Source organism: Lottia gigantea, assembly GCF_000327385.1.
Source record: "Lottia gigantea unplaced genomic scaffold LOTGIsca_115, whole genome shotgun sequence".
Classification (NCBI taxonomy): domain Eukaryota; kingdom Metazoa; phylum Mollusca; class Gastropoda; family Lottiidae; genus Lottia; species Lottia gigantea.
The window spans coordinates 135,543-154,496 of record NW_008707123.1 but is presented as its reverse complement, the minus strand read 5'-3'; the positions used below and the strand labels follow the sequence as shown (position 1 = coordinate 154,496).

The 18,954-nt window shown below is 35.2% G+C and overlaps 2 protein-coding genes across 2 annotated transcripts; both read right to left on the bottom strand.

Annotated features, from left to right (window-relative positions):
• Positions 1 to 459: 459 nt before the first annotated feature.
• LOTGIDRAFT_171452 (hypothetical protein) lies at positions 460 to 3,408 on the bottom strand (the record flags this gene model as incomplete). The annotated part of the gene is made up of 3 exons (XM_009047652.1): positions 460 to 804; positions 1,132 to 1,227; positions 1,825 to 3,408. 3 exons carry the CDS (start codon positions 3,406 to 3,408, stop codon positions 460 to 462), a joined length of 2,025 nt encoding a protein of 674 aa, XP_009045900.1.
• An 886-nt stretch (positions 3,409 to 4,294) lies between these two features.
• Positions 4,295 to 9,439, bottom strand: LOTGIDRAFT_237682 (hypothetical protein). The gene is made up of 13 exons (XM_009047651.1): positions 9,257 to 9,439; positions 8,786 to 8,967; positions 8,353 to 8,471; positions 7,929 to 8,122; positions 7,697 to 7,751; positions 7,328 to 7,523; positions 6,923 to 7,111; positions 6,687 to 6,796; positions 6,375 to 6,456; positions 6,095 to 6,203; positions 5,768 to 5,936; positions 5,215 to 5,413; positions 4,295 to 5,020 (listed from the first exon to the last, which is right to left on the bottom strand). The coding sequence occupies exons 1-13, from the start codon at positions 9,371 to 9,373 to the stop codon at positions 4,900 to 4,902; spliced, it is 1,842 nt and encodes a 613-aa protein (XP_009045899.1). The 5' UTR covers positions 9,374 to 9,439; the 3' UTR covers positions 4,295 to 4,899.
• Between the last annotated feature and the right edge of the window lie 9,515 nt (positions 9,440 to 18,954).

Below are 18,954 nucleotides of genomic sequence, written 5' to 3'. Positions count from 1 at the left end.
AAAATCCCCTGATAACAAAGGGGTCAGGGGGTGAAAACTGACACCTGGTCGACTCCCGGAATCACTAAGTTATTCAATGGTTCAGTAACATAGTAACTTGTTACATTTCAACAACCCTAATCACTATCGATCTACACAAGAACACAAATGTCCCGAGCATACTTATAGTGACTAGCAGATATTGAAAAATTCAGCATTTTCCAGAACATCTTAGGTGCTCAACACATCTAAGGCACTTCCCAAATCGATGAAAGATCCCGTCAGTATAAAGTCTAATTAAAGGGTAAAGTTGTCCTAAACGATTCAGAGAAATCAACAAAAAGTCTTCCGTGACCATTTTTGCATCGTTGTTATAGGGTGTCTTTCAGACCCAAATCACAAATCCATCCTATTGAACAATTTTGTCTAATGTTGAATACAATGGAGTTTTGAATATACAAATCACAAACTAGCCTATGTTTAAGTCTTTTTAGTCTTTTTCTCCAACAATGACTTGGTTATTTTCTTTTTCTGAACGTCAGTGAACTTGAAAATTTGTATCATAGCTCGCATGTGGTCATCTTGGGCCTTATTGTCGGTGATATAATGAAAGAATGAATCCCGTAAAAACCTCAGAGTGGCTTCAGCTTCCGTTTCCGGTCGGTCCACTTCTTGATATGCCTCTTCTCGCCTTAATGACTGCCATTTTGCTAACTCTGATTGTGTTCTATTTAATTTCGCCAATAATTCCTTTGTATTGACCTCGGGAGTCGTGGACGTTTTCTTGAAAACTTTATCATTTACACTGCCAGCCATCTGCTCAATCTGGAAATGCAAATGAAGAATCCGTAGATTTCAGTAATATATGGCCTATATACGTCAAAATATTTGCAGCTTCAGGTGTCACAGTGATGTTATTTTGACTCCAGATAACGTCTATACTTTCTTATTTTGACGTGTTGAAGCAATGGAGATGTTATTTTGACGTTTGATGTCATGGAAACGACGTTATTTTGACGTTTGATGTCATGGAGACGTTATTTTGACGTTTAATGTCATGGAGACGTTATTTTGACGTTTGTCGTCATGGAGACATCGTTATTTAACGTTTGACGCCATGGAGACGTTGTAATTCTCCTGGCAATTTCTTACCTCTTCCTCTCGTTCATATCTAGCAGCGTCCTGCCCTTTTAGATACATTTCTAGGTACAGACCATCATTTTTACGATTCTGTTCTGCTATAGAATCCTGCAATAAAACGACACGTTTCCAGCAAACATATATTAACATTTTTCATTTCATTGATTTTGCTTCCAGGCCAATTTCTTTGATCTAGGTTTACAATTGGTGACATTCCCACGACCAAATGTCTCTTCTATTGAAATTCCATTATTAATAAGTTCACATTTATTAAGAAGAAAATCGATTTACTAACTGTTATAGCTTCTACACTAGTAGCCTAACGCTAGAAATTACCATAATATAATGTTAATTTATAGATTAATTCAAAGTTAAAATCGGCAAGGACTGCATATCATTTAACGTAGACCTACTATTTAACCTGGTGTTACCATTGAAAGTCAAAGTAGGTCAAACTCAATTGGTTTATTGCCTTCGTACGCTCAGATTATAATCGCTGATTGACTTTTGAAAGAAATTGATTCAAAAAATGGTCAAGGGATTAAACCATACGAAACTACTTATATATGGTCCTTACGGGAAATGTGTTATTTTTATCTTAAGGCATATAGTCTCGTGTGAGGATCAGCTGTCATAAGACGTCCAGTTGGGTTATAATTAGATAAAATTGCCAAAAATCATGTCTGAAAGAGTCTATTACACTACCTTTAAATCCTTCACGGTGGCTTCCAAATTGGTGACAGTTTTCACAGATTCCTCGTACGACCTCTTCAGTTCCTCGTATTTCGACTCCGTTTCATTTAGTTGCTTTCGCAATTTAGTAAGTTGGTCATCTTTGGCTGACAGTAAATCCCGAGACTCCTTACCAAGACCTTCCCGAAGCTGAGCTATCTCGGAATCTTTTTCATCCAAACGTATATTCAGATTCTTCATCTGTCTTTTCAGGTCCTTAATGGCGTGTTCTTTTCGTTGAAACGGCGTCAGATAGTCTAAAGGCGACTTCTCAGGCTCCAAGTGTTCATTATGAGCCTTTTCAATCCTCAAACGACTGGCAATTGTATCCCTAAGAACGGGGGTACCTGTTGGAGTTGTTAGCTGCTGGTGCGGAATCAAAAGACCTTCGTTGGAGTTCATATACAAATCCATTTTGGTTTCTTTAAGATTCCTTGCCGCACACACTGGCTTTGTATCTCCCATATCGATTGTTTCGCGCCTTGTGATGCTCGAACGACTAGAATTCTTTGAACCGGAACCCTTTTCATCAATGGATTGACTTCTCTGACATTTTGGAGTAGAACTGCTCTTTTGGCCCCCCTGTGCTTGTACAGCTGCATGATGACTTTCCTGGCTACATGTATGGGGATGTTTTCCTGACGATTTATCGGATCCTACGCCATTAGCTTCTGACTTGTCCAACTGTGTTATAATCTTTTCTGTTTCTTCCGATAGGTCGCCATTTTCTGAATCTTTAACAGGAGTACCATTTGCTAATTGCACATTTTGGGATTTGACGCCATCTTCAATCGGCTTGGTCTCCGTTTCTTTTTCACTTTTGGTTTTTTCTGTTCCGTTGTCGATTTTCTCTGCTACTTCATCCTCAGAGACCGTGTTATTTTGGGGAGCTTTCTCCTCTTTGGATGCTTCAGCCTTCTTCACGTTCGTCATACCTTTGGGTACAGGAAGTCTTGATTTCCGTCGTCTTTTTCTCTTTACGACCGTTTCCGTGACCTCGGGAACCACCTGATCGGCTTCAGGATCCACCACCTGGTCCGATTCCGGCTGATCACTTGTGGCAGTGACTCTTTTTGGTAGAAGATTAATATGAGGAATATTATCGTCCGGTTCAAGGCTATCTGTGTAACTTCCGGAATCGGACAAATCCAAATCCTGTTTGTCTTCCCGGTTTAAATAAAAACTTTCGTGTTCGTTGTTACGATCAACGGTTCCGATTGGAATAAACGTGCCGGTACCGACAAAATGAATAGGGTCCGTCGAAACAACAGGATTGTTCTCACCGTCAGCAACCTTGTCTAAAGAATCTTGAGACGCTCTCAAGTCGGTGTTAAGTCTGTCCAAACTAGGCAGTACAAGAGATTCCTTTAAGGATAATCGTTCCTGAACGTCCACACAATCTTCCTTGGTATCGATTACGGAATCTTGAGATCTTAGACACTCCGTCGCTTCTTTAAGATTATCTGTGGTGGTGGGATTCGTCTGTGGTTCTGTCTGGTGTAAGATCGCCGTATCGGAGGTGGATTCTGGTAGATCAACAACTGTTTCACTCTCCATATTTGGTCAGATCCATCTTCAAAAACGTTAGCGAACTTTGATTGACAAATAGCTGTAAACTTTGAAGAAAGTAAACACGTTTGATATCGATTGCGATTAAGCAAGAACGCGAATTTAACTCCGATCACATCTGTTGCCATTCATATCAGAAAAATGTATCACATATCAAAAAGTCTGAAAACTGTAAAATGGAAGACACATACAAGCTACATGTCGAGTGTTTCAAATCAAAATTTTTGACAAGTCACAATTCAAAATGGCTGCCAAAGCAGAAGTGAAAAAAGAAGTAAAAACTATGCAGCAGCTGAGAAAATAATAATTTAATATCAATACATAATTTGTTACTATGGAAACTGGACACCTGTTGCACTTGGGTTGAACTATGTATGTATATATCGATGATATAAATATATTTAAGACCAATACAGGGTCTGACCTTAACGGACTATTAATTCCGGTTTAGTCCATCCATTGTCCTCAAAACTTTATAAATGCTCAATTTTGGGGGTATTCATTCATTTAAGCATATATCTTAGTTTATATATTTTTGAGAAGGAGAGGTGGTGTGTGTGTGTATGCGTGTGGGGGGGGGGGGGGCGTGGGGGTATTTTTCTGCAGCTGGCCTGTGTTTATTAAACCAGGAAGACATAAAAGTAGGAGCTAACCTCCATTTTATTTCATACACCTGGTAGGACAGTCCAAATGAAGCTGTGATAGGGGAGCGAAGGGTATATTCATTTTATTAATAGATCTTTTGGATCAATCCTGACCCTTGGAACTATGCAATTTGTAGACGTGGGGATGGGGATTATGAAGATCAACCTGATGGGGTAAGAGTCAGTGGGGACCATTTGCTTCTACAGTAAAAAATAAATACACCACTCCTAAAGATTGTATGGATACTCTTTACTTCATGCATCAAATTCGTGATAGTCTATTGGTTACACAGACCTTTAAAAATGTTACAGGTTCACACACTTTGTGAAAGAAACACTTTCCAATATGTCAGTCAATTTTGTAACAGCAATTTAGTTACACAGATGAGTCACAACTCCACGCAAAAAAATTGTGTGAGAAACACAATTGAACTGGAACAATTTTGCATCAGACTTTTCATCACACACAAAAACTTACGAATCCACAAAAAATCTTTGAGGAACACACCTTGGAATACATTGGATCAAAATTTTAGGATCCACACAAAACCAGTGTGGCATAGAACACACTTCGAACACAGAGGATGAATATAATAAACAGTCATATACTCTGATCTCCTGAGTAATATGAATCAGAATGACGTTGTTAAGGACATGTGATGTCACTTAGTAACAGCCACTTCACTGGTTGCTAGGGTACATACCACTTAATGTGGCTGTTGAAAGGGTAAAAATGTTGGATCCTTTCAATTTGTGACCATCATCTTGACAGGCACAATATTTTGAAATGAAATCCAGAATTGCTTAGGCACCATCAGATTCTCCCCGAAAGCATTCATAAAATATTCCCTGCTACTCGTAAAACATTATTTTTAGAGAATCGCAGGAACAAAATGGAAGTAGACTTAGTTGAGAAAATTCCATGAAGTTCTGGAGAAGATTGATTATCACTGATGCTGAAATCAAAATGGAAGAAGATTTAAAATGCGAAGATTTTTCCTAACGACTTCTGATGTGATGAAAGCAATGGGAAGATTCATCATAAGAAGAGATAGATATACCAAAGCCATCAGCTGGTACATCATCAATACCTCCTTTTTGTGAAGTTTTAGTTAAAATTATATACAATTTAGTAATTACCAGTACATACCCACTAGGTTTCAACTCTGACTTGACCTCTCTGTTCTTCCTAACATCCCAGAGTCGAACACAGCAGTCCAGACCTCCTGATGCTAATATAGTACTGTCTGGATTGAAGTTTAGACTGTAGACTGTATCACTGTGTCCTTGTAGTTCTTTAAACAATGTACCAGAGCTCAAATCCCATATCTTTATACGCCGGTCTTCTCCTGTAATATAATGAAAAGAAGCAATGATTGCAACTCTTCTGGTCACTCTGAATCAACTTTTTGGAATTCTGGATCCTGATCTTTCAGTTTGGTTGTATGTACTACTTTTCTCTTATCTATTTAGGAGGTAGCATAGTTCTTGCTTCCCAAATCAGCCCAATAAAACTTTAAGACATTTTCTTCTGCTTCTTAAAGTAAAGCATGAACAGTGGAATTGGACAGATCTCTCTACAATCCTTACAAGCCCACAGCAGAGATTCTCTGGTTTGTCTGGTCATGTCCAGAAAACACAGGCAAATCAACAGCCCTGACAGAGGAAAAGTTTTCTTAGTGGAGAACAATATTCGTACTCACCAGCAGAAGCTAGATATTGACCGTTTGGTGAAAAGGCCAAAGACAATATTGAACTGTGATGACCCTGGAGCAGACGGACACAGCGGCCATCTTGTAAACTCCACAATCTGATAGTTCTATCCCCAGAACCCGTTGCTACGTAGTTACTGTTGGGATGGAATTTCACCACCTGAAAATATTAGAACCAAGGAATTAAGCCAACCTGCAAAATATTAGTAGCAGCTAATGAACTATTCATATGAGAAGTATATCAATCATAAATGAGTAAGTATTTCATAATGAAAAGTGGTATCAGGTGTCTAGAAGAGTTAGCATAACTATACTTACATCCACATCATAAGTATGCCCAATAAAGGATCTGATTGGATAATTTCTGTCATATGACCACAGTTTGGCTGTTCTATCTTGAGAACAACTGACGAAATATCCCAAGCCACTGAAAACAAAAGATTGACAGTAAAAGTAATATGAAAACCAGAGATTTTTCAAGATTTACTGGAGGGTAAGAAGATGTGCATTATATTCGCAAATATACAGTATATACAGGAGTCTTCTAATGAATTAAACCTGTACCTGTTTCCTGTGTAAGAGAGTAAACAAGACTTACCTTGTATCCAGAGACCAAACAGCTGAACTATGACCTCTGTACAACACCACATTACTGTGACTGGAGAGATCCCATAACCTCACTACAAATACAAACAACACACATGGAATACCAGGGCTTACTATTCTAATTATAAAACAATTGGATTGTCCACAGTGAATTCAGATCCCACACCTTCTCTACTATTCTTATCATTCTATATGGAGATTCTCATTTTGCAAGGAGATCATGCACCCCTTCCCATTCCCTTCTTAATTTTTCTAATGTCCCACATTGGGAAAGTAAAGACTGTGACTGAGTAAGCAGACCTACCAGAGTTATCCAGGGAAGCTGAGAGTAAATATTGAGAATCAGGGGTAAAACAGGTTTTATAAACAGCACCATTATGACCTCGTAGTTTGATAGTTTCAACATCTTTTTTTCTGAAATGATACAAATAGATTGTTTAATTGTAGTCTGAGGTACTATCTGATACTGAGTTATTTGCCCTTGATTTGTATAGAATTTTGACAGTAAAGTTTAGACAGACATATATAACAGTTTCATACCTCTGTGACAAGTTATTACTATCATCACTACCAGTACAATGATCAACAGCTAGAGTTATAACAGCAGGATTAGATAGGAATGGATTGGTATGGATTAAATCGGGATCTAAACTCCACAAGGATATGGTAGAGTCTTCAAAACCAGCTGATATCAAACTATTATTACTCGATACATCCACACTGTATAGTCTATAAATAGAAAGATATAAACTACTCAGGGTGCTGCTCAGTTGTAATCTCCATCAGGAAATAACTAAGAGACTAGATCCTTAGTTAGTAGAGATATAGATTGTCGTCTGATAGGCAATTAGGTGCTGTGGGTTTGAATCCTCCTCAAGGTAACACAAATTCTGATGCCACAGCCTGCGCTTCTGACATTTGGAACTATAATGCTAGAATACCTACCCATTTGATGTATTAAGAAAAGTATAACAGCATATAGAAGATATACTAGGGGGTCCATCTCGTATTTTACTGATAGCTTGTTTTAGTACTGTTTGATTATCATTATTACATTCATCCTTTATATCTTTACTATCTGTCTCTCTTAATTCATTCTTACTTCCTTCTCTCAATTCTACAGTACTGGCACAAGTTGGCACTGTAAGAGATTAAAAAAGCATGGAAACTTTGCCATAATTTTGCAAGTGATTCTGTAAGTACAATCACCAGGCTAATTAAATTTAGACCAAACTGTTTTTTGATAAAGCCACCAACGTTAGGGTCTAAAGACAGCCCTCGCGAACGTTCATACCAAGAAACACAAACACTTACCAACAACTTTTAGAAACTGGTTAAAGATCTGGAACATTATCATATTGTCTTCATTCTTAAAAACAAAAATGTCCACCATTAGAAAAATTGTATTTTTTTCACTTTAAGTGCTATTTTATTTGCATTAGTAAAAGATGAACTATACTTCCATACATCAAGTATCAACAGAGGCAATATATTCAGCTCTAGTAGGCCACATGGTGAAGAAATACAGACTAGAGAGTTCACATACCTTAAGATATCTGAGTAAATAAGCCAGTGTATCTTCTGATAGATTAACATGGTATCTATTATCGAGGAACTCTGTAATGTCTTTACAAGATAACACATCAGTCTTCATGTCTAGCTTACGTAGTATTCTCATCACTGGTTTATGAAGGTCGTCATCTTTAAATAACGAGGAATGACGATCATAAAACTTGTGAGCTGAAATACAAATAACAGATAGTTTAATAAGGCACTATGGGTTTGAATCCTCTTCAATTGTGGAGGTCACAAACTCGAATCTTTACATAATATACAAATATCCAGGTGACTGTAGATGTGAGTCCCCCTGTGATCAAGATAAAAATAACCATACTAGCAAATCTAATGTTGGGCAGGTTGGATTTGTTTGCGGTCCTCCCTGCCCTAAAATTTAAGAATATCTGACAAACCTGGCATCTTGTGGCCATTACACAACATTTCTAAATATACATGAACAAAGATTGGGTACAGCAGTGATTTGAGTTCTATTTTATATGCTTCTAATCCTTCCAGAATAAAATTCTTTAACCTAAAATACAAAAATATAAAACAGAATCAATGGATGTTTTACAGGCCTTGAGATGTTACACTATCTAATTACAATAAGAATTTCGTTTCATAATTTTATTTTGCATCTTCATTGTAATCTTAAAAGATTTATACAATGTCGCGTAATGTTGACTTTCATTTCAACCAATCATAACGTGTCATACAGAATCTGTGTCTATTGACTATGAATTGTGGGATTACGTATTATGAAACTGCTGATATTTGCTCGTAAATGTAATTCTGATTGGAGAGTGGTGTATTTTTGGTAATATATAAAGCTTGTAACATACTTACTTGGTAAATTGTTGATCACAGGCTGTAACGTCCCCTGATATACTACTAAATGATAAAATATTCTCTGTTAAACTACTCGAGTTCATCTGACTAATAACACTCAATTCTGTTAAACTTTTCTCTCTACAACATAGTCGTTTACTTCTGTTTACTTTCTCTTCTGATGTAGCTTGTGTCTCTGACTGGATGAGAAAAAAAGGAAGACATGTAAAACTAATTCACATGGATCATTCATAACTGGCTTTTGGAACAGCAAAGAGACAAAATCAAAAGCAATATCACTCTGTGTACCACTACCAGGGTCAAAAGTTTCGAGGAAATGGACACAAATTCATGTCCTACAGACAAAATGTTTCTTAATAAGATACGTAGCTTGCAATCATAAACGTTTAAGTTAAGATATGACGTTATGACAGCTCACATTAAGATAGGGATAAAGTTGGGAAAACCAAGACACCATATTGCACTCACCTTGTCGAACTTCCTACGCCTCAAATAATGGTTTACAGACGTCATAATTTCCTCTCGCTTCAGTCTTCTCATTTTGTAAAACTCTTCTCGGGAAATCTGTCGTTCAACATCGCACATTTTACTACAAATTTACAATTTTCTTGGTAATTTAGCTCAAAATTGACAATTTCTTGAAGTGGCGACATCTGTAAACAAAGAACAGATAACTCTGTAAGAAAATTAATGGATTCAGACAACAACTGTTTCTCGCAAAATTCCTCAAGTCGACTCTTTATGGGGAACAACTCGATGTTTCTTCCGGTATATCCAGAGGTTGAAAATCATACTTGATTGGAATTAAGAATAGTTTAGAGTGGATTTAACTTTAGAATAGATTAGATCGTAAATAGATTGGAATTAAAAATATATCATATTAAAAATAAATTGGAATTCAAATAGATTGCAAATATATAGATATATTAGGAATAGATACGATTGTAAATAGATTGGAATTTAGAATAGATTCAAATGTAAATAGATTGGAACTGAGAAAAGATTGGAATGTAAATAGATTGGAATTAAGAATAGATTTGGATTAAGAATACATTAGATTGTAAATAGATTGGAATAGGTTTATATTTAGTACAGATAAGAATTTAGAATAGATTAGAATGTAAATAGATTGGAATGTATTTTATTTTAGAATAGATTGCAAATTCTAGAATAGATTAGAATTAAGAATAGATTAGAATTAAGAAAAGATTAGATTGTAAATAGATTGGAATAGATTAAATTTTGTATGGATTGGAATTAAGAACAAATTAAATTTGGAATAGATTTGATTGTGACTATATTGGAGTTTAGAATAGATTAGAATGTAAATAAATTGGAATAGATTGGAGTTTAGAATAGATTAGAATGTAAATAAATTGGAATCGATTAAAATTTAGACTAGATTGGACTATATAACATATTGATATTTTCAAAAGACTAGAGAAGACCTAGATGTCAAATCGAAAACTGAATGCAGTAGCATAAACTTCTTTGTAATCTGAGGAACAGCCTCTGTGGGGACTTGATCAGTATTTTAAATGGCTAAATAATCATTGTAATAAAAATGAATATGAAAGCGGATTAAAATGGCGTTCTGTGGGGTGGTTCACCTCAATCTTCACGACAATAAATCCACATTACAGGCCTACTACAGATGAAATTGTCCTATATATCACAAAACTGATTTTTAATGGAACATTTATTGAGAAGTTGCGGATTTTCATTAATAACATCTTTCCATAGACAGAAGTAAATATCTACTTAATTACGGCGTCCCTGGAGACAGCCGCCATCTTGATTATCACTAACTCGAAAACATTTTGGTCCTGAGAGTATCGAACGTGTTAAGAGCAATTTGTAATAGAGAGTAATTCTGTCAAATTAGCACGAGCTATGAATACAAGAGTTTTCGAATCTTTTCTTCGGTTCTAGCTAAGTAGATAAAATGTTCGTAATGTGTTAAAATTGCTCGCACCTCGATGGAGCGCTTGTTGTTACTGTCTGTAAATAAATTCCAAGCTCATAAGGTGTTGCTATTTCACACTTCTTCTTACGTCACTTCCGTCAAAATTAATAACTAATTGACCACAGGCAATTGGTGCTCAAAGTAATCCATATGATTTCGACAAGAGTTCGATATGATCTGACATATTTTTGAAAGAAATTCACACGAAATAATTCATTAGAAATAAAAACAACCCAAAAATCTTTGGAATGTTTCGGATTACCCTTCTCTTTAAAAAATTCTCAAAATGTCAGATTGACAATACAAAATTCCATTCTTCGGTGCTCAAAGTGATTTGATATCTTTTCATTTGAAAAATGACCCAATGAAATAAATAAAATTGAAAAAAATAAATGAATGAATGAAAACAACGGTCACCCATCTTCCCAAGCTACATTGTTTTACGAACCTTGTCTTATACCATGATTCCATAGTCGCCTTAACAAGTCAGTTAACAATAAGCCAAAATTTTGGTTGTCTGTATTTGTTAGTGTACTATCCAATCAAATCGCTGCGTTTGCAAACTTCTGTGACACAAGAAAGGTGGCTATTGCAAACAAGATAGGCATTCGAACTTCGTAATAGCTTAACATTGTGAAGATGGCGATCGCCATGCACCATATTTCATGTTTCATGTAATTCATTTATTACCTCAATTTTTTAAACCAGGCCAATAAAAATATTGAAACCAGTAAGAAGAGATGGTAAAGGATATGGGAGAAATTAATGCGAGCGAGTCGTGAGTGAATGCAATCCATTATAGGAATCTAATCTGAAATTGAATGACATCAAGAAGTTTTGTTAGAAATTCGATTCCCAACAATTTACACGTGTAACTTTAAAAAAATACGAAAGTTGAATTATGATTTTTTTTCAGACTGACTATTTTATTTAGTATGTGGGTTTAGGGGTGACGATACGCCAATTTTAAATTATTTCATAGATCCATTTACAGTTTTTGCGCTCAACTCATATTTCTACAGTAACTATAGTAATAAAGTGGTCCTCACACCAGTTGCGAATATCAAAAACGGTCATACGTTTCGAACGCAACTATCATGCTATAGGAGGCTCCCACACCATAGCGATCGCAAGTTGTGTGTGGTTGCGAATAACTATAGCGATCCCTTTCAGACAATCCTATCACAGAGACCAGTCTAGTGGAATGGCACAAATTAAAATTACGCATATACAAAGGACAGAAATCTCATTTTAAATCTCTTCATAATATATAATTTAGAAATCCCTAAATTTCAAATTCAATATTCAGGCCTTGTACTTGCGATATAATCCTGAATTTGCAATTTACCCGTATTAAATTTGATAACCAAATTTCACGTAAGGTGTGTCTACAATTGATCAATATGCACTGTGTAAACCTAATGGAAGAGAAGAATGGCAGGTATTTTAAGTAGGTTTAAGTAGAAAATGTGGGCAATTTTACGTCAGGTTACGTTCATATTTCATATTTTGTCAAAAACAGTTACTGAGAATTTAAACAACGCAAAATTTTTGATTCGAGGTCTCCTACGTATTTTCAGTCCAAGAAAAAGTCCCCCCACGATATTGGCTAAATGATCATTAAGACATAAAAGAGCGCGTGGGTTTCCATTTCATTGTTAGGCAAGATCCAGCGTTGTTCACACACATATAAAACCGCGGGAAAAGGTGCGTGAATTATTCCAGAAAGAGACAAGAGCGCGTGACTATTAGAATAACAATTTGCTTGGAACTTGGTGCCTGAAACAGCAACAGATTTTTAGAAGGAACAAATTCGACAGAAAATATTTCACGTAAGTTTACCCTTGTTTTATATAGATCTTACAAAAATATTTTACATTTATTGTGGGTGTACTCATTAGTTTCTTCCATTCAGTCAAAATATATTCTCTGACTTGTAAAAGATTTCAGAGAAAACCTAAGAGAAAATCACAAAATTAAAAGGATTTATAGGAAGGGGGTAATGCAATCGAGTAGAATCCAGGCCACGTATACTCGAAACGATCTTAGCACTAGTGTATCATAGAATCAATGTTAGAAGATAAGAACCTAGGACATCCAAGCGCTAAGATCGTTTCGAGAATACGTGGTCTGAAATGGCTCACAGACAAATTCTTCCAATCTTTCCTGAACAGAAGTTAAAACTCAAATTGTTAAAGCGAAATGTCTTTCAAAAAGCAGCCTGTTAGCTTCCAACAAACTTTTATTTTGGTTCTATTTCCAAAGCCTTAAGTTGTCAATAATTTGACGAAGATTTGACGGTCATTCCTCATCAGGAAAGCCAGCGCTTGCAGCCTAATACAGCCTACCACACCCGGTACCACGGTGTTTTCGGCTAATGAATTTGAGCGGACATCTTTCTTAAAAGCCCGCACCCACATCTCTTTTTCAATAAGTGTAAAAACTCTTTGAGTAAAATCAACTAACTCAAAAGATAAGAGTTTTACGTCTCTCTTTTCCGCTTTTTTCAAACAATTTTCAATAAAAACAATTAGCGATTAGCCACCAAGCCTATCATATAAGGACATTCATTTTTCATAACTTAAAACAACTCGACCGTTCTATTTCTTTTGATCAGAAGGAAACAATAATTAAACAAATTAAGAGACAAAGGTAACCCTTTGAATCATGCATGTTTTATATGGTAAAATTCTTTAAATGGTAAATATTTCATTTATACATGTACCTTACTCGATAATGATTGCTTCAATAGTTTCCCTTCTTAAAACAGCACAGTTCTACTGTGCGCCCTTGCTTGAAGCTTGCTATTGGGTAGCATATGGTAAAGATTTACGCACATGTCATTATTAAATCTGTCCCGGTCGGATATTTACAAATATTGACGTCATTCTGTATGATCCAGGACGGATAATTACAAATATTGACGCCATTCTGAATAATCCAGGACGGATATTTACAAATATTGACGCCATTCTGAATAATCCAGGACGGATATTTACAAATATTAACGTCATTCTGAATAATCTAGGTCAGATATTTACAAATATTGACGTCATTCTGAATGATCTAGGTCAGATATTTACAAATATTGACGTCATTCTGAATGATCCAGGTCGAATATTTACAAAATATTGACGTTATTATAAATATTGACGTTATTATAAATATTGACGTAATTATAAATATTGACGTAATTATAAATATTGACGTTACTTCTCATATTAAATATAAGAAGATTATAAAGCCACTCTGCAATAGGGGTTTTTAAACTCAACGTCCTTTGTTGAGATGGAAGATGGGTTTTTATATTTCTTTTCAGAACAAAAAATCAGAAACAAAAACGTTTACGAGTACAACTTTCAATCAAGACAATATTAATTTAAAAATGTGCTAAAAAAGCTTTGATATGACAACACTGTAAATTATATTCTATAATTTGAATGTATGTCGTGCTAATGTTAATTGTGAATTTCAAATTTGAAATATCGCTCCTTGAGATATGACTTTTTGAAAGAGCTGAAACGTTCAAACTGACACTCGAAGCGAGAATATTTTAATCTAAGTTGATTTTATGAAGGCTATAAGTTAGATTTTTTTTTATTTGATTTTTTTTGGAATTGCTGAAGCTTTGTAATATATTAAGGGTTGATATCTTTATTAAACAGAGAAAAGTGATCTGAAATTGAGCTTTGCGTCCTTCTTTTGCGCTTCCGGTTAGGACTAATGAGCCGGAATATTTTTTTACGAGCTCTTTAACAAGATGTGAACGGAAAATCCCCTTTTTTAGTTCGAATTTCATAATTTTTTCCAGTTAACTTTTAAGAATTAATAATCCAATTTCCCGAATGCACAAATAAAAGAATTAATCTGTTTAAATACAATCAACTTCCGTAATCTTTGGCGATACTTCCTCTTCTCACTTCATACAAAAGCTGCTTATTACTAAGGGCTTTTGCGACAGAAACATCATAAAACGCTTAGTTTCAGTGTAAATCCCAAAGTCGTCTGACTCACACCCTAGCGATTACCAGTTGCGTATGGAAGTAGTCATTAGTGCAACTCCGTTGCACTAGAGATGCAATCGAAACTTAAAACGGCTATTCTTATTTACAATCAGGTAATAGCTCTGGTGTGAAGACCACTTTAAATTGGGATGTCGGAAGGTTTGGAAGATACCCAGCAAAATCAATGTTATCATAGACGAATAATTTCCCTATAATGATTTTCTAGAAATTAAAGTTAGAAATTACAACCATCTCCTGGGTCTAGAAATAATTACATACTACCGTCCATTTCCTTCTCGCAAAAGGTTACCGTCTATGTATGTGATTTAAATTAACATGACGTCATTAAGTATTCTGACGTCATAATTACAACAGGTACCCGCTGTGCTTTTGTAAAATACCAACATAAAATTAGTATCTTTAATGCTTATTTCATCGCTAATACATTGAATGTATGGACATAGCGACGAATAGTAGCACGTGCATTATACGATAAGGGAAATTTTACCAGACATGGAGCCAACTCTCTTATTCCTTTGACGTTTGGTACACAAACGTTGAGCGAAGTTTCAATTCGTGTACAATTAGTATAGTTGATAAAACATCAAGACAAATACATCACAGGCTAATTACAGTCCAGTTTGTGAGACTACACGACAAGTTCCTCACAGACCAATAACAATTCAGTTAGTGAGACTACACGACAAATTCATCACAGACCAATAACAATTCAGTTAGTGAGACTACACGACAAGTTCCTCACAGACTAATAACAATCCAGTTAGTGAGACTACACGACAAGTTCCTCACAGACCAATAACAATCCAGTTAGTGAGACTACACGACAAGTTCCTCACAGGCCAATAACAATTCAGTTAGTGAGACTACACGACAAGTTCCGCACAGGCCAATAACAATTCAGTTAGTGAGACTACACGACAAATTGACCCTAGGCTAATTATTGGGAGTTATAATGAAAATAATGCTGTGATTTTAATTGTTTGCTGGTATCTCAAGAGAACAATATTTTAATGATTTGATCTTCATAAATTACTAGTAATTATAACAATATAAACACCATTATCACGCTATGTATGTTTGTTTTACCATGTTACTAAATTACCAATGGGAGCTGAACAATGGCGGCGCAAGAATTGTCAGAGTATGCTTTTATACTTTAAGCTCAAAATTAGTACATTTCTAAGAAATTTGCTGTCTCATGCTTTTTAGACGAAATGCTCAAATTTGTGTCAGAAGGCACCGATACATTTCTACAGCACTTCCGCAATTAAAAACCTATCTCCGACAGTTTTCCCCAATTAAGTCAGTGAAATAAATGGAGTTTTACGTCCCACCTCAAACTCTAGTCATTTAATTTGAAATATGGAGCAGGAATCAATCAAATCTGATAATTAGAATTAAAAAAATAGGCCAAACAAACACAATGCTGTTAACTGAGTCAAGTTTAAGTGAGCGATCCATCATGTCGGTTCCGACTTCTACCTGACTTCGCATAGACCAACATTGAGAAGGAAGAAGTCTTTATACAGAAGGAAGTCAAGAAAGAATAAGGCCATACAACTTAATCATAAGTCACAAAATCTGAAAATTGTATAAATATGGCACAAAAAATCTTCCAAGATACAGAAAGATTGCAGTCAAGGTATAAGACGAAGTTCGTAAGAGCTTGACATTGTAAAGATGATATGGAAGTTAGAGAAACACTCCTCTATATCATTACGCAATAGTCTAATATGAGTTTAAAGCGAATTATAACCAATCTTAAATTTCAACTGCCAATAACCCCCCTTAAGGTCAATTTTGGAAAGATACCTAAATTTGATTTTTAACATATGATATCTTCCTACCTTGACATAAATAATGAACACGAATTCGTTAGAGCGAATTTTAAATTGAAAATCTACACAAAATCTAATAGGTTTATCTGGTTTCGTAACAAATACAACAGGAACACGCCATGCTCAATTTCAATATATGTACAAATCGGAATATTATGCACATGCAAACTGAATTAAAAAGAAATAAAGCACTATTATGGATGTATATGGACTGTGATGAGAATCTTGTTTAATTTCCCCTGATAGAGCCTCAATCGTTTCCAAATGTCCTCAAATCCCCCAAACTTAACTAGATTATGATCATTACGGAAACAAATTTATGCTTGCGAATATTTTTGACAAACATTAATGTAAAATTAATTAACATACGAATCCAATTTGAGATGTCGGTTTTGATTCATAATGCTTGCTTTAAGGGGTTTGCTTAAGGTTCCTTTTGTTCTTCATTTAAATTGATATAAGGTCGCTTAACTTGATACGGGATAATAGATATACTTCCTCATGAATTGTTCATTTGCTTCTACTAATGTATTACTGAACTGTTATTATATATTTCGAGGTTCGTTTTGCGGTTCGGATCGTTTGTATTTAAATTTTTTATTATTTTTTTATTTTTTTCATAGATATATTAATTACTTTCCGCCGTGTCAAAAACATAAACTTTAATAAATAATTGAAAGCGTTGTGGGTTTTAAAATCGGTCAGAGAGCACTGTCCAGGGATTTACGGCAATTTAAATATTAGGACTAAGAACAATCCTTGGTTTAAATTCGTTTGACAACTGACATAACAATGTGCAGAGAGGTGAATTGATAAACTAAAGACAGAGACTGTGTCTGGCGTTATTAATTCACTCAATTGGCTGGAGATTTTACACACACTGTTGGACTTTATCACAAGGATTCGAAGCTAATTGTTTGTAGAAAAAGATATATCGCTTTAGAATTTATTTATACCTATTTTTTATTGAGAATACTAAAGTGGTCTTTATACTATAGCGATCACCAGTTGCGTATGGTTGCGAAAAAGAATAGCGGTCTTAAACATCGAACGCAACTTTCATGCAACTGACTTGTAAGTCGCGTTCGGAACTCATGGCCACTTTCATTATTCGCAGTCATACGCAACTGGTGATCACTATGTGGTGAGGGCCCCATTAGATTCGATAACTCTATTGACTAATGAAATGAAGTATTACGCCCAATTCGTATACCTTTTACAGCCAACCCATGAGTTATGGTTGAAGAACCACAGACAATGTATTTCATTCCACATTAAGGACAGTCTGTAGCCTATCATGTTCTTACTTAGAGGGTGCACTCAACTTATCTTTATTCTACGAAGTTTTCTTTAAATATTAAAGTAATAAGTGGAACAATGAATTCTGTTTTCTCAAGCTTTACATTATAAATCCATTCTTAAAAGCTTTCCGTGGGTTTTCACGTCCCTCATGCATAATTCGTTTTAAGGTAAGATGAGGGATGTCAAGATAACGGGAAATGCATTTGTAAATGCAATTTATAAATCTTTCTTTCTTTCCTTTGTATACTACTTGAATGTGGTATTAAAATATAATTGTTTCGGTATTTAAAAGACTTATATTTGGCTTTTTGAATTATTTCATTTGTTCATCTCAAAATTAAGTTAGCGTTTGATGATATTTTGATGCTAAATTATTCATGGTGGCTGAAAACTTCCACATTTTAATTTTCTTATAAGACTTGAAAGAGAATATACTGTGAAAAGGAAAACTTAACAATTTAACTTTATTAAGATGATTTTAAAAGCAGTCGTATCATGTGAACCATATCAAACCCGTTTCAAAGCAACTTGTCCTCTATTACTCTGAAAATGAATTGAATAGCTGCGTTCTTTCATATTCAATGGGTTACTTAACTGATTCTTTTGATTCATCAAAAGTTAATAAGCATACCCGACCTGGCGCCCCCACCACCAAAAGAGACCTTGGCCCCCACTTTTTTTGCACTTTGCATAGAGAAAAAAATTGGCCTGTGGCCCCTCTGGAAAATTTTGTGGCCCCTGCTCGGCCCCCTCATCTAACGTATCTAACAACAAAATAAATATGACAAATAGGAGAGAACAAACCAATAAAACAATAGTGAATTGATTAAAAGGTTTGAGAATTTAAATTGTATGTTCATTCCAAGATAAAAAAAAACCCTTAAAATCTGTGAAATGATCTGAAACGATCTGAAACAAGCGTTTAAAGTTGAATAAAAGAATGCGTGAAAAAACGCACAGAAAATAAACGAAGCACAATAACCTGGGAATAAAGCATGAATTTTAAATCATAATAAAATCTATCAGTTTGTGACT